Raw genomic sequence first — 16,090 nt, forward strand, 5'->3', positions numbered from 1 at the left:
TTACCACCGGGTTAATCAAAAGTATTTTTGATGAGCAATATTGGTGGTGATTAAGATGTCCGTAGGACAATATTTTCTCTTCTTCGTAGCCCATCAACTCTCGAGCCTCATGTGAAACAATCAGTGAAGTAGCAGGTTGTCAACAATGCTCATTTTCTCGACTGTAACCAAAGTCGGAGCTTTGAGGTCTTGTTAGCGTGTAATATTGAAAAGGTCAAATGTTTGGATCCCCAGGATCGCCAGAAGTCAGCCATTGTTTACGTCAATCATCTCGCGCCTTTAATCATTTAAGCGTCGGTTCAACGACATCATTCGAGACCCCGCTGATCCTCCAAATCTGTTATCATTCGACATGATTAATATGCGATCAGCCATCAAGGCACTTTATTGGTTTCACAGCGTCCACGTGAGCGTCTTCAGCCCCTGAGCGTTAAACGACACGCAACGTTATGTTCCACGCTACAGGAAGCGAGGCTTGGAAGGGTTACATAACCAACCAGTACTCGTACCTCCTCGTACTTCCGTATCTCATACGGAATATCCTGGCCCCCAACTCCACAGCGGCTCGTGTTGAATCAACGGCTTTTGCCTCTGGCCTGAATCTGAACTTCTAGGCATTGTTGCCGGCACGCCTGAGAATCTTAGGGTTTTAGGACCCAGACCAACTCATACGGATCAAGACGGCCAGGGATATCTTGCCCCTCGCGGTCTCTCGACCTGGAGCTTGCATGTCTAAAATAACTTAAGGTCGTTTGACGACGGACGAGTCACGGTCGACTCGTACCATCTAAGTAGTATGGATAAACTTTATGCGAGGCACTTTGGTAGCCACCATTGAGCTTTTAATGGGCCCTGAGGTTGGGTTTCACGACAATTGAAACTGCAAGTTCGCAGGGTTGTTTCTTGCCTAGATCTCCAAGAAATCCAGACGATCGTGCAGGATTCAACCTACTTCACCAGGATCATGGACCACAAAGATCTGAAAACGTGAATTTGTGGCAGACACTGATCCTTCACTATTTCTTCCAGCCCAGCGCTGTAGGGACCTTGATCTCATAGGATTTTTGTCGTTGGACAATGTCGCTAAGACGGCGGCCCGTGCCAGACGGAAGCACCACGCAAGCCACAAACACGAATGCGCCGAATGATAATCATGGACAATACGAGCCGCTACCAATGCGCACAACCGATGAGTATCGTTCAAATTCTGACGGTGTGAGCTCTAACTCTCAGAGAACTGACGGGTCACGAAACAACATCGAATCCCGGTCTTCGAGGCCCTTACAGGCGACAACAAGGCAGGAGGAACATTTACAACATCAAGCGCTGCCGTTGATCGAGCAGGATTCATCGCCTTTGCCGAATGCCACCACCGTGTTGCCCATATTGAGGCCATCTTCAACGAGAAGATCGCAACACCGATCAGAATATGAAGCGATACCATTGTCTGAGAATGAAGAACCATTAACTGGCAATGTGAGCCACTCGACTTTGACCGTGCAGAACACGCCGGCTCCACAACATGCAACGCAATCACAATATGCAGCATTGTCGATGGTGGATACAGACGATGAACCAAGTACCACGTCTGATGTCGCACCGGCAGTCGAGCCATCATCACCTCCGAAAGATCCAAGACCCCCAACTTGGAAGCCATTCGCACTCAAGCGGCCAACATTGCTCGCAAGCCTCATCTTTTCGCTTGTCCTAGGCGGCGTGGTGATCTTTCTCCTAGTATATTCAACGCTACACAGCGGTCTAGGCACAGATGGCGGATCCTCTGCGGTTTTCTTCGGCTGGCGATTCACACCCACGCTCGTCGCCGTCCTGTACACGCTCTTGCCTGCGATGATATTCACCGATGCGCGGAGAACTGAGCCGTTTGCACAGATGGCCCATCCGAGTGGTGCGCCTGCCGCAACGAGCATACTGAAGAGACCATCACAGTGGTGGACGGTACTTACCGACAGCTTCAGAAGGCGTCAGAATCATGGGACGGTCAATTGGTTCCTTCTGGCGACTGTGCTGGTCAATATGATCAGTTCCCTGCTCATAAGCCCTTTGTCATCGGCGCTTCTACAAAGCGAGCCTGTTGATCTGGTGTCGCAAGTGCCAATCTCCCAATATGTGGTGTCGGAGAGCCAGCCGATATCGATGGCGGCAACCGACCTGACCTATTTTCGAACCATCAGCAATATCCTCCAGAATCTCGATACTTCTGCTTGGCTGACGGACAAATATTTCATCGTCCCGTGGTGGCCGTCCGACATCCAGTCAAATTTGGGAACCACGTTGATGGGCATCACCCAACAATGGAAAGCCGATGCCCAAGTCTTGTCCATGGACCTCAAGTGCGAAGCCATGGAAGTTCACGCAGCATACTGGGAAAAGGACTTCTACGATCCCAACTATGAAGAGGTGCTCTCGAAATCATTTCATTCCTTGCTGCTCACGGACAGCAAAGGGTGCGAGGCTGGAATTAATGGCTACGACCAAAGAATCGTTTCTCGTGGTGGTGGTTCTTGGTTCTTGCCGCCCGACTTTGTCATTCCAATGTGGGAGATTGGTGATGAAGACGCTGAGTATTATCATTATTACAACAGTACACCGCAGTGCGATGGACGACAGGTCATACTGGCAACTTCGGGCAGTTGGGTCGGTGACACGGACAATACTACTAATTCAGACTTGAAAGTGGGCGCTTGGTCCTGCGAATCCGAGTTCTATGCCGCAAACATGGCAGTGAATGCTTCGACGACCACGACTGGTACGACGATATCAGTGGATGAAGCCATCTTTGACGCCAATCGAAAAATCGTTCCAGCTACCGTTATTGATAGAAAGCGATTTGAATCCGCCTTTCTTCATAAGAACTGGACCAGCATGCTCTATACAGCGGATCCCAACGGCCGAGCACCATATGGGGGCCCGTCGGCACTGCTCGCAGCCCTATATGACTTCGACTCGAGCAGTCTCATCGCTTCGAATGATTCGGTGAAAGATTTCCAAAGAATTAAACAACGCTTCTTTGGGGAAATGGCATTGGCCACCATAGCCGGGAACGCGGTCGACGATTCGCAAACCATCCAACTCACCGACACCCAAAACAGGGTCGTAGTGAATCTTCCCGTGGCGATTACTTTGGCAGTATTGTTCATCATCACGTCTGCCATGATAGGCGTACTGCTTCTGCTCTCAAACCGCAGACCTCTGAATTTGCATGACGATCCTAATGCGGTAGCCGCTGTTGTCAAGCTGATCGACGGGAACCAAGTCATCAATGGCCGCTTTCATGACTGGGATGAGAATAAGCGGAAGGGACGTGATTTGGCCGACTCTCTTCTGGACACGACGCATTTTCTCCAAGATGGAAAACTTGAGTCGGTCAAAAGCATTGCTCCTATCGCAGATTATACTCTTCCGCAGAAGAAACCTCGTGAAGACTGGAGGCCTTTCACAGTGGGACGACTGGGAGGATTTCTGTTGCTCTTACTGTTTTCCTCGATCTTCACCACGATCTTGGTTCTTTTTGTCCTCTCGCATACGACTGGCCTCTACCAGTCTGCTTTCACCTATGAGAAGGAATATAAGTCCTCCCAGTTCCTCACATTTGCTCCCTATTCGATCGTTCCCACTTTACTCGCCGTAATCGTGGTCTTGTGGTGGGACAATATCGATGAAACGTTCCGCAGATTGCAGCCGTATGTCACCATGGCCAAAGAAGCAGTCCCCATCACGTCGGTCATTGGTTTGACGTATCTGTCCACGTTGTCGATCAATTCCATGTTCCAGGCATTGGGCAACAAGCATTGGCTTGTGGCATTGGTTTCCTTCGGTGCAGTTCTCGGTCAAGTTCTGACGGTCTCGATGTCTGCTCTGTGGCAGAGAGCCGAGGGCTCTCGCCTTGGAGACATGGTACTAACGCGCACCCTGGAGCCTAGAACACTGCCATTTGTACAAACATATGCCGTGGGCGGAGGAATGGGAGGAGGCTCGGGAGTAGGTCAGCTCGTGCTTTCGGACTTCTATGCCCATCTCTCCACGAACTGGCTGTACTCCGCTACGTTGCAGCTTGCTTACAACGGGTCTGAAGCCCCATGGAGTAAGGACGGGTGGAGTTTTGCCCCTATCGATCTTTCTTCGATTCCAGAATCGGCAATGTACAAAAGCACACCTTCGACCAAGAATTCCACATCAGGGGTAGCCGCCGATGGACCGGGTGTTAATGTCACTCTAACAACACCGGCCATTCGTGGCACACTCGACTGTACTGTCGCGGAAGCAGCCACCAACTTATCGGCATGGTTGACCGAGTGGGATATGACCGATAGAGATCGGTGGAACGTGTCCACTAACCCCACTGGGCTCGAAAGAGGTTTCGAGGTCAATTCGGAAATTGAGTTGGGACCGCAGGCGGGATTTTCAACTACTCCCATTCTTGCCGTGAAGCACACGATCGTTTGCTGCGCCAATAGATCCGGCGACGTTGAGCGGGATGAGTCTGCCATCGGCTATTGGTCGGCCAACTATGGTGAATATCGGAGCTATGATTTTGAAGACGACTCTGGGCCTTATCCACGAAATCTGACCATCAAATGGATACGCGGAAATGCTGCTCGTGAGCTGTACAACGGGAACGAGACGTACGAAAGTGATTATAATAGCGAAAGTGGGGATTTGCGACATTTGATCTGGTCCAAGGCTCCGACAATGTCGGCAATGAACTGCCGGCCACGTATCGAACAGGTCAATGCGACTGTTACAGTTGATATGAAAACGAAACAAATCTGGACATACCAAACACTGGGCACGCCGGAAGTGGTGGACTGGCCATGGTCAGATGTGTATCTTCCACACAATTATTCGGAACCAGGAGATGGCTATGATGCCGGTGGTTTCCATGAGCAGATAACGATCAGTTTCGGAGTCTTGTTCCAAGATGCGATGATGTTCGCGTCCGACCTCGGGCAAATATGGCCTAGTCCAAACTATGACACCAAGGTCGAGCGGCTTATTGACAAAACCTTTAACCTCCGTCGACCAGACCTGGGACTCAACGCAGACCTCATGTCATACTCGATGTATCAGCTCGCTGGTGGTGACCTGGACAAACTGACGAACTCGACGCAGATGATGGAACTTGGTCAAAAAGTCTTCAGCACGTTTTTCCAGCACTTCGCTTCTATGAACAACTCTGCCAGCGGCGGGTGGGCATTTCAGAAGATCGGCACAACTCTTCCTCCTAATCTTGGCCCAGTACTGAACGCCAGCACCTCCTCAGGGTTGGCGGAATATCAAACTCAAAACACGTCCTTGACATCGGAGACAACAGCGACAGTGCATGTGGACATTTCTGTTGAGATTCTCCAAATGGCGCCTGTGGCAGTATACCTTACTTTGTCCATCTTATTAATCCTGGCAATAATCACGGTGGTGATTACTTTGATGGCTTACCCGCATTTCAAGTTATTGAATCACAACTTCGATGATCTCTGCAGCGTAATCGCTGTGGTTTATGCAAGTGAGAAATTGCAACGATGGGTCCGAGCAAACCCGGAGCCTGGCCAGTGGAGCGAGAAGCAAGTCCATGGCCAAACTCCGTATGTACGACTTGGTCGTTATGTTGGAAGTGGAGGAGTCGAAACCTGGGGCATTGATTTGGTCGAGGATGACCTCGGCCCTCCCACCAGTGTTTCTGTCACTCACAAGATGAAATAGAAATCCAGATCAGTTCCATCGTGAAGCTCGAACAACATATGGTTCAATAATACACGTTGGAGCTTCTTTCTAGTGCCATGATAGACAACGCGACTTGATATGACCTTGTCAGCTGGTTACTGATGACCTCCTGAGATGCCGTAGGGTGAAGAACGACATGCCTCGACTTGGGCTGGCCCGAGATAAAATGAGGCATAGCTTCGGCAAACTTACCCCTTCTGACTCCGTATGCCACCCCCTTCAGGAATCCTGTGCCGCGCAACCCGTACCTAGGTACTTGGTACAGCAGGGGAAATTCGGCAGGTGGTTAGGCGGTTAAAAACACACCCCAGGGATTCCACCTCCAGCCATAACGAAAGCCAGTGGGGCAACGTGGTCTGTCTGCTACTGCTACCTTCCTAATCTGATGTGTCTGATACATTTATTGCTCTCCTAGTCTGGCCGTTCTTCAGGAGACTTGCAGGTGCGTTGAATAGCCTTTAGGGTTTCTTCGACATGCCGGATCTGCAGAAGAAGCACACTGATTTTAGTAACGGTGCCGTTCACTCAAGCTGACGCGTCCACACCATTCATCGAAGTCGAGCATAGGTAGCCGTTGATAACCACAAGATAGCGGATCGACAGATGCATTCCTCGCTTCCCAGAAAGTCAGAAGGATGGGTCTTACAGGTTTGGCTCATTTGCAAGTGTTACATTGACTACTGAGTACCGAGCACAAACCAGCATTGATGTTCAACTATGAGAGACCATTGCAAAATTATCACAAACACTCAATCAAGGATCGACTACCATATCAGCAGTTGAATGGGTGTACACAATTACATCACGAGCATCCTCGGACAAGCAGAGATTTGTTTGTCATGGATTTGAAGCGTCGCCAATCAAATTACCCTCGAAGCTGAACCAATGCGTGCTGCGATGCCCATGCGGTTCGGACAAGCTTTCGAACAAAGCTTAGCATGTCTTCGCACAATCTTAACCCTCCCCGCTGGTGCTCGCTTGTCCAGGTCCGAACGCCACAAGGTCACACTGCTCCGTTGTACCCTCATACCGCGGCATTTTGTTCAGGCTCATGAGCATGGACGATAGCAAGTCCAGGGCAACACGTCATCCACTAATACCCGCCCACTTCGAATGCTATTTTGTCGTCCGGATCATGAGGTCGAACGAGGGCGGGTAGCGGGAGGAGCAGCCCAAGATCAAGTGGTCATTCGCCACCCCGAATCAACAAGTGGGGTATCCCCAGTTACTCACCTGCCTTATTACGTTACTGGATTCTTTCCTCCTGGCATGTCGCAACTATCAGGACTTCCAGGAGTTGATGGCCCCTTCTCGCTTCCACTGTCTGTGGTCTCCTACTGGATGGGGTTCAAGATTGTTATCATTCTCTGTGGAATGATCTATCAGGGATCTCCTCAAATGCATTGATAGCTGCAATCGTCTTGTGAGGTTACAATCTCAGCTCTTTCATGGCCCCGGCTCTCGCACTGGAAGCCGATTCGATCATGATTGACACGAAGACCAACTGCTCGCGTTGGGCAAATTTTGATGCACTTAAGCTTTTGGCACCTCCGCCATCGTGTGGATCATTCATGATAGCGCTAGTCGATCTGCGGTGCCATCAACCGCTGTGAACATTCCATGCCCTGTTCCAAAGTTCTCTCTCGCCAGTACTTTATAAGAAGTCTCCGCCCTGACCCTGGAGCAATGGAGGGTCAACCTTTTTTAAACCTAGGACTCACATATTCATTCCTGCCTCGGGCTTTTCAGTATGTCTGGACTTCCAATGGCTGCCATTGGTGCTGCAGGAGACCCTCGGGTCACGCCCGAAGGTCTTGACCAGGGTAGCTACCCAACCCGTATCTTCGACAAGCTCCATGATCCCAGTATTAGCATTGAGGAGTACATCTATCACGCAAAACTCTCAAGAGCGGAGGAAGACAGGCTGTATGGCCCAGGGAGTGACTTCGTTGCCACTTCTGGCCCGGTCACTTCCTTCATCAAGAAGAACATCCTGCGCAAGCGCGTGGAGGGCCGCGTTGTTGAACAACCTAGGCTCTCAATCAGTGCTCAGGGCGAGGCGCAAATGACCAGCGCCTCTTCTGACCATTCGGGCGAGAAAAACGCAGAGAAGAATGGCCTGGATGCAGGCGACGGCAAGAACAAGTTTCAGCCCATTCCTATCTCTGACGAGGAATGGATACAAGCCTCCAGAGCTGCCCGAACGGCGACATGGTGAGTTTTGTTCTGCGATAGTCATGACATTAACTAACATAATGATAGGGGAGCTGTTTTCTATCTGATCACCACCGATATTCTTGGGCCATTTAACACTGGTTATGCCTTCTCTCAGATGGGTCTTGGACCTGGTGTTGCGCTATTCACCGTTTTTGGCGCGCTTGCTGGATACACTGGCTACGAGCTTTGGCGCTTGTTCCTCCAGCTTGACAGCGACAGATTCCCCTTGAAAGGTTACGGCGATATTGCATTCCGTGTTTACGGGACATGGTTTCGACACACCGTCAACGGACTACAGTCTTTCCAATTCTTTCTCAACGTGGCGCTCATTGTATTGACCAGTGGTCAATCAATCAGTCAGCTGTCCAAGGGAAATCTGTGCTTCATTGTATGCGTGGTTGTATGCGCCATCGCTGGATGTGTTATTGGTCAGATCCGAACTCTGCAGAGACTAGGCTGGCTGGCTTCTTGCGCTGTGTTCCTCAACTTGTTTGTCATTTTTGCGACGTACGTATCTTGAAACCCTTTGCCCGTGCTCTACGTTATGCTAACAATCGACAGTATGGGTGTCATGGCACATAGCCCTCCCAACTACAAAATTGCTCAAGCCCAGGATCCCAACTTCGATATCAACAACCCAGCACCGATTGTTGTTTCTGCTGGTGCCCCACCAGGCCTGAGTCTTGCCGACAATGTCAACGGTCTGATGAATGCAGTCTTCAGTTTCGGTGGTGCCACCTTGTTCGTGGAACTCATGGCAGAAATGCGTCGGCCAATGGATTTCTGGAAGGGTCTCCTTGCTGCTGATCTGTTGATCTACATCGCCTACATGGTCTACGGTGTTTACTGTTACGCCATGCAAGGACAATACGTCTACAACTCATCGTACCAAGGTGTTTCGCCTTACTCATGGCAAACCGTCGGAAACATTCTCGAGCTGATTACCGGTATTATTGCTGCAGTGCTTTACGGAAACATCGGTATCAAGGTCTTGTACAACAATATTGGCCGAGACTTGTTCGGCGCACCTGTCCTTGAAAGCAAGAAAGGAAAATGGCTCTGGGTGTGCATCGTTCCTGTGTACTGGCTATTGGCTTGGGTCGTTACCTCGTCAGTACCTCAAATCACCACATGGATTGTTCTCGTCGGCGCGGGTTGCATTTTGCAGTTCACATACACGTTCCCACCATTCTTGATGATGGGCTTCAAGGCACAGCGTGATGCTATACTACCAGAAGAGACGTTCAACCCAGCGACTGGTGAAGTTCGTCGTCTGGACTCTGGTGCCAAGCGCTGGATTCGTGGGTTCAAGAAGGAGCTCTGGTGGAATTTGTTCGATCTGATCTTCTACCTCGGTTCTTGCGTCACCTGCGTGCTCGGATTGTATGCTGCCTTCAAGACAATGGTCAAGTCGTATGAGACTTCGGACAACCTCTCGGCTTGGAGATGCGCTTCTCCTGTCGGATAATTGCACCAACTCAGCTTGGTGCTCCCATGTCTGTCCTTCTTGATGACAGAATCATTCATGCAGAAGGACCTTTTCATATAGACACAGGAGATCAAGTCAGTGGTGCTACATGAGAGATATATGGGCAGTATATCATCAATTGAAAATATTACGACCCCTAGTTCCTAGGCCATCCCCAGAAATATACTCATCCTTCCACGATAATTACTTTGCTTGCATCTTCAGTTTACTGACCTTCCTAGTCATGCGTAGAATCAATGTGCTGACAATGAGGAGCTGTTCTGATTATTGGTTTTCTTGCAAATATTTACAGCCCACATCGCCTCATATGGCTTTCCATAGGTACTCCGTACTTACCATCGATGATCCCCCTTCCACGAAAACTCTGCCAAGTCCGGGGTAAACGCCACCTGCGCAATGAGGACAATTGGCCTGTGTTTCAGTGAGCGTGACCAAGTTTCCGCCACTTCTCATTTGCTTCGGGTGGTTCCTCGGGCTCCCTCGAGCCCACAACAGGATTCCTGCTTACCTGTAAACCATTGTTTGGCTGCACCTAAACACCACCCGTAGCCTACAAATTTCGCAGTTCCTAACTACTTGTTCATCTGGCCTGCTTATGAACTGAAGTCCTAGCCCATAACACCAGCCCAGGCCTCTTCATCGTCATCATCATTGTTGATTCTTGAGAAGAAATTTCACGTTTGCATTCCGTGTTCTTGACATCCCTCTCCACGGGCGCCGAGTTTTGGCATGGCCAGCATTGAGTAAAATTCAGTCGAAGAAAAGACAAACTCCAGTGTTGGTGGGGTTCCCCGAGCGTTTCCAGCGTTCTGACACGACTTTGCTGGTTATCTTTTGACTGCTATGTAAGGGTTGAGTGCTTACAGTACTCGTGTTCATCACGCAGGAGGAGTCGACGCCGGTAGTAGCGCCCAGAACTCACAGCACTTAGGCCATGCAGCGTCGAGCGGGGAGGATGCAGGTACGGCTCTGGCGTTGCACTATCACTATCAACAAGATTGATAAACCCCCGTCACACATTTATCGACAGGAGTGAAAATCACCTATCTTACCTTACTTATCTCTTTTTCTGCCTAGCCTACTGTCACAAATCGGAACTGTATGATAATAGTTCCCTGGGTGATATAGGAGCCCGACTTATGCTGTGCGCACGCCAAAGGATGACACTCATTGGCCAATCAGGAATCCAGATTTAATAACAAGACTTGTAAGTCGGTGCTTGTCACCTGCGAAGGATTTCAACCTTTCGAATCCTACGATACAAATGGTTTCTTAAGTGCTCCCACTTGCCTTTGAGCCTTTCCCACTGAGATCAGCCAAGCCGCTCGGATGGCTCAAACAGCATGTTCGCCTAATGGCTGATTGTCTTCCCCGTCAGGCTCATGTATTTTATCGCTTGATCAAGGATACTCTTTTGTTAGAGGGTGATCAGGAGTATTGATGGTCGTACTCTTACGAGCTCTCGTACCATTGGTGTATCTGTCCGACGATGCAAGACTTAAACGGTATATCATCTATGTCACAAGTTGGGCCATTGACCGCCAACATGCAGACATCTGGCTTGGACGAAAAGACCGGCTATTACGCCGGTGTTTCTGGGACAGGTACCGTTCAATTCTGGGATTCATGCAGTTGGTAGGAGCGGGGCCTGAACTAAGAGAAGAAAAGATCCTCCCAGCGATGCATTGATCTGTGCATATCATGCATGAAATGCTCTCTATCGACAACCAAGGTTATGTGTGGAGGCCCAGAGATGGTCTCATGGTGCACTTCTCTATGCACTACCCATTGCGGGAGAATATTCACATACGAGGCCCCGTAGATACCCCGGAGACCGAGGCACCAGAAGAAGCAAGAGGCCGGGAAATCCTTCCTCAAACACCGTGGAAGCTGGCGATTGATACACATCTAGACCTTGACCTTCTTCGAGTACCCGAATCGAGAAGACAAGTATCTGTCCAATCCGATTGGGAATGGGGATGTCACCCAAGTCAGCATTTCAACACTGGCTTGCGCAATCGATTGGAAATTGACGGGTAGATATGCGCCCAATCCGACGTTGTTGGGATATCGAAGCTGAACAGGAAGAGCATTCCCGGAAAATAGGACCATATGTGAGGGCGAAACTTCGTAAGACGGAATTGCATACGGTGGATTTGAGGCCTGGTAGCCCGGATCTTCGGCATCTGAGAAAGAATCACACGTGTGATTCTGCATCTGGACATGAACTGGAATTATAGGGTAAATATATAAGGACCTGGTGAAAGACTGCCTTTTCAACCTAGTCGAAGACTACGACATGGGCTGTCAGTAAGGCCATCTCTATTCGAGCATCGTACTCGAAGAAATCATGTAGACTGCGTGAGAGGCAACATGTGTCTCAGTGAACCATTACTGAATGCTTCCTTGCACTCTACCGTGCTACAATATTCACTAGGAAATGTCAATCCAAGGCATCACAATTGAAACATCGTAATGATGGAAGATGTTTGGATGGCTCCTTGCCACTTATGCAGGTGACAGTGCCGAGCACTTCAAGTCACGGGGACAGCACCTCCCGCTTTCCATACAATCCTTTACCACCTGCAGCTTCTTAACCGCAGGCGCCCATCCATCCAAAACCTTGACGCCCACTTCACTTTGGATTCAAACTCACGCGTCGGCGCTTCCACACGTCCTCTGGCTGGCTTCTGCAATAACCGCAGGCCTCACCATGTCGCTTGTTTCAAATCATGCTGGCGAGTTGACGCGTATTGCACTCTGGCTTGGTTGCTCTCCGAGCCAACCTCAGGTGTCCTATTCTTGTGTCTTCCCTCTAAGCGCCCTGTTTCCGCCGAGTCTCAAGCTCGATTCTCAACAGGCCAATAGTCGGCCGTGATGGCTCCAAGCACCAGTGATGAGCACTGGATCCTTCCTCAATTCCAGTTAGGTCGACTGCTCACCGCGTCGTCGAACGAGGCGATGCTCAAGCAGTATGGTTACCCGTTTCCTTCTCGTCACTTGCTCGCTTTTTGTTGCTACCCGTCATTATTCTCTTGTGGTCTATTTCCAAATATCTTCGCCTCAGGATATAGGTTGATCAGGGCTCCGGCTGCTTTGTGACTTGTCAGAGCGAAAGTGCCCTCAAAACCCATCCTCACTCGCACGTTAAGGGCCAGCTGGCTGCCCGTGACAATACATTGCAGACATGAAGGGCTACGAATATCCTCGAGTGCGGCCTCCTACCGCTCTCCTACCACCTCAAAGACCATCGGAGCCACGTTTCTCATGGATGGAAACACCTGCGGATGAGGAGCATCGGTTGATGACCAAGAACGCGAGGAGACCGAGACATCCATCAATCGCAACACAATCACAACACCCAGTCCAGCAGGCTGAACAGGAGATCAGCCTTCGGGAATTGACGAGGATGGAGACTCAACGTCATCATGAGGAGGTACATACATACCGGGCACAGGAAAGCGTTGTTGCACAACAACAGCATTTTGTCCCAGATCCGCCGCACAATGGCGCTTATCATGCTCAACCACAGTTCACGCAAGCCCAAGTACCACAGAACCAGTTCCTGCCTGAACAGAATATTCCACTTCAACCTCAAACTCCGGAGCCCGTGAAGCAAGGTCCTGCACCAAGCTACGAACCACCAAGTTCTGTTGGGCCTGATGAGAACCCTTTATCACCCACCTCCACAAAATTCACACGAACAAACACAAATATGGCCATTGTACCTCCGCCTTCAGATATGTCTCAATATTCAATTGGCACATTCACACCCAGCCCCCAAGCCATTCGAGGTGGCTCCTGGCAACATGGACTTTGCTCATGTGCTGAACCTTCAATCTGCTTGACAAGTCTTTTCTGCCCCTGTATCATCTATGGCAGAACGCAATATCGGTTAGCCTTGCGGGGAGAGAAGAAAGACCCCACTAATATGCTGGGTTATACTTCAATTAATGGCTCTTGCATAGCCTTCGGCTTACTTTGCGGCATCAATGGCTTTCTGGCAGCTATCCAACATACGAGAGTACGGAAGGCATATAACATGAATTCCGAGGCTGGCAATGTCGCTGGCGACTGCTTGACAGGCCTTTGCTGTTGCTGCTGTGTTGTGGCGCAGGACGAGAAAGAAGTCAAATTCCGAGAAGAACAGGCCCGCAAGCCTGCCGGTTCAAAGAAGGAAGGCTATGTTCCTCCTACGGCTATGGCTTTCACTCCTCGCTCTGTGTGAGTCATGTGAGTCGGAAAGTTCATGTATCACCGGACCATTCATGCCTCTTTCCATACATTCGTTTGCCTACTCCGGGCGAAAAGTATCTGAGAACAAAAACACCGACTACAAAGGCCACTCAATTACCGCTCACACAATTCGGGGAAGCGCTCCCCACGCTGCAAACTCATGCGGCCACCTCCAGCCTTGAGGAGGTGATGAAACAACAGACGACTATTGGCGGCGCTCCGACTGGAGCTGGGAAGGTTCTGGGACGCCAGCCTATACTTAGGTGAACATGTCCAGTATATCCTGATATTAAACAGCCATACTCATCAGGCCTTCTCCGCATCATGTCCACGTCGAGTGTCCATCCTGGCCTACAGGAGGTCGTTGTCGTAATCAACTGTCAGTGCCACACAAATTGCCAGCCTTGCATGGCCCGGCTGTTTCGAGCGGATATGCAGGGATATCTCCTCTACTGGCTCTACAGTCACCGACAAGTCGTTACGCTCGACACAAAAATAAGGGGCCGCAGAAGGGTCTTCACAGCCTCTACGGCATTGCAATGAGAAACCTCCATCAGACTGCATCACATGATCTTGTTTGTACTTTTGCCCCTTTCCTATTTCGGATCAGGGCGGGCGGTTTTCTAATTCCAGATCGTCCTTCTTGGACTATTGGATTTTGTATTCGTACCAAGGCAAGCTCACTAGATATGTATTATTATCCATGGTGAGGCATACACCTGCCGCCATATCGGTTAGTCTAGCTACACAATCCATGCTGTCGATCCTACATTCGTCACCCTTCGGGGTTTCCTAAACTATGTGTCATCTCGGCAGCTGCCCTTAATACCACCACCCGGTCATGTCAAGGCTGACCTGAAGGATTTTGCCTCCTGGCGCAAGCCCGTGCTGCCTTGAGCAAGATGCCTCTGGAGAGTACCTGCAGTTATCAGATGTGACTCAGCCTTGATCAAATCCGTCCATTGCCTGTGCCATATATATTGCCCATTATGCTTGCCAGCCTCAGTTTCCTATTCGTTCGTGCCCACCATAGCGACCATCTCTCCACTGTGACTGCCTCAAGTATGTGTTCGTTACTGTGGCACTTAATGCTTGTCGCCTTCTTCCCAATCCTCGTCACCACACCTAAGTCTACAAATGACAATGACTCTCATTGAGGGGAAGTGTTTACCTCTAAACAGGATTGTGGGAAACGTCCTCAGCTTGCTAGTGGCCACAGTCGCCACGGAGACTGTACTATCCACTCCCGCGGGTACGTATACAATCATATTCTGACCAAGATCCGTCCTAGCACATAGCCATCATCGTGCGGTATTTAAGTCTAATATTATTGATGTTCATCATCCAGTATGGTTCCGGCACTCGATCAGCTCTTTGTGGAGGACGTAGACCCAACCCACCTATTACTCTTCGATGAAGAAGCATTGTTTAGGGCGGCCAAATCAGATCCTGCCTCCGCGAGGTGATAAGGCTGGCGATCGCAGGTGGCAGCAATCGAGGCACGAAATCGTGTCCGAGTCAGGAAAGATCCAGCGGCCACGAACCACTGCGTGAGATGAGGGAAGTAGAAGCATGTCGTAGAACGCACAATCCGCATCAGCGTCGAAGCTGGCTGACACTGAGGCAAGGGTGCTTGAGCGCTGCAGCTCGCCAGACTCGAGGAGGCCGATTGTAAGTTACGGGATGGAGCCTGAACACATCCACCTCTTTCTGAGCCTCCTTCAGGGTTGGATGTTGTTGCGTCCGGGGACAGGTTGTGCTGAGCAGACGCATCACGCACGCTGCCCCAGCCAAATCTGTAACCTGTCCCAAGACACAACTAGACGTCTATCCAAACACTTCTGCCTCCAGCCTGCACGGACTCTGAGACAATCTTCTCTGGCTTTTATCTAAGGTTCGCGCTCCGTCATCCCACTGTCTGAAAGATCTGCTTATGGCCTCGGTAAAGCATTTCTGCCACGCAGGGATAAGCAGCAACGTCAAGAAACCGGTCAGCTACTTCGTTTTGACTGTCTCAGCGGCCTTCGAACCTTGTGCTGGTTCTGTCATTTGAGACGTTTGTCCTGTGTTTTGCACCGTAATTTTTGCATCTGGTGGGCTCCCCCTTTAGCAGGCTTGTGGACGTGTTCAGATCCTTGGCCCGGTTTATTTGTGCTTTGCGCCGCCTTAGTGGTCTGTGATGGCTCGGTGCTTTGCACGCGGCTGCTACTAGGTTGTGTTTGAGGCTTACTAACTGTCGGCACAACGCTGCGTTTATTCTGTGCTTGAGCCTGACTGTCGGTCGATACCCTAGTGTTAACAGCCTGCTGCTGAGGTGGACTGTCTATTGGTGAATTGCCGTTATTACCCTGCGCTTGAGAGGAGCCCATTGTTGATGCGCCCCCGATATTAGTCCCATAGTTAGCAGAT

General features: G+C 50.2%; 3 protein-coding genes across 3 annotated transcripts; all 3 read left to right on the forward strand.

The window, feature by feature from the left end:
* Positions 1–1,176: 1,176 nt before the first annotated feature.
* LTR84_006920 (uncharacterized protein) lies at positions 1,177–5,718 on the forward strand (the record flags this gene model as incomplete). The annotated part of the gene is made up of 1 exon (XM_064850476.1): positions 1,177–5,718. The coding sequence occupies one exon, from the start codon at positions 1,177–1,179 to the stop codon at positions 5,716–5,718; it is 4,542 nt and encodes a 1,513-aa protein (XP_064702545.1).
* A 1,771-nt stretch (positions 5,719–7,489) lies between these two features.
* On the forward strand, positions 7,490–9,424 carry LTR84_006921 (uncharacterized protein; the record flags this gene model as incomplete). The annotated part of the gene is made up of 3 exons (XM_064850477.1): positions 7,490–7,953; positions 8,002–8,463; positions 8,518–9,424. The coding sequence occupies 3 exons, from the start codon at positions 7,490–7,492 to the stop codon at positions 9,422–9,424; spliced, it is 1,833 nt and encodes a 610-aa protein (XP_064702546.1).
* A 3,208-nt stretch (positions 9,425–12,632) lies between these two features.
* On the forward strand, positions 12,633–13,673 carry LTR84_006922 (uncharacterized protein; the record flags this gene model as incomplete). The annotated part of the gene is made up of 1 exon (XM_064850478.1): positions 12,633–13,673. One exon carries the CDS (start codon positions 12,633–12,635, stop codon positions 13,671–13,673), a length of 1,041 nt encoding a protein of 346 aa, XP_064702547.1.
* Between the last annotated feature and the right edge of the window lie 2,417 nt (positions 13,674–16,090).

This window comes from Exophiala bonariae, assembly GCF_035927105.1.
Source record: "Exophiala bonariae strain CCFEE 5792 chromosome Unknown scaffold_27, whole genome shotgun sequence".
In the NCBI taxonomy this organism is placed as follows: domain Eukaryota; kingdom Fungi; phylum Ascomycota; class Eurotiomycetes; order Chaetothyriales; family Herpotrichiellaceae; genus Exophiala; species Exophiala bonariae.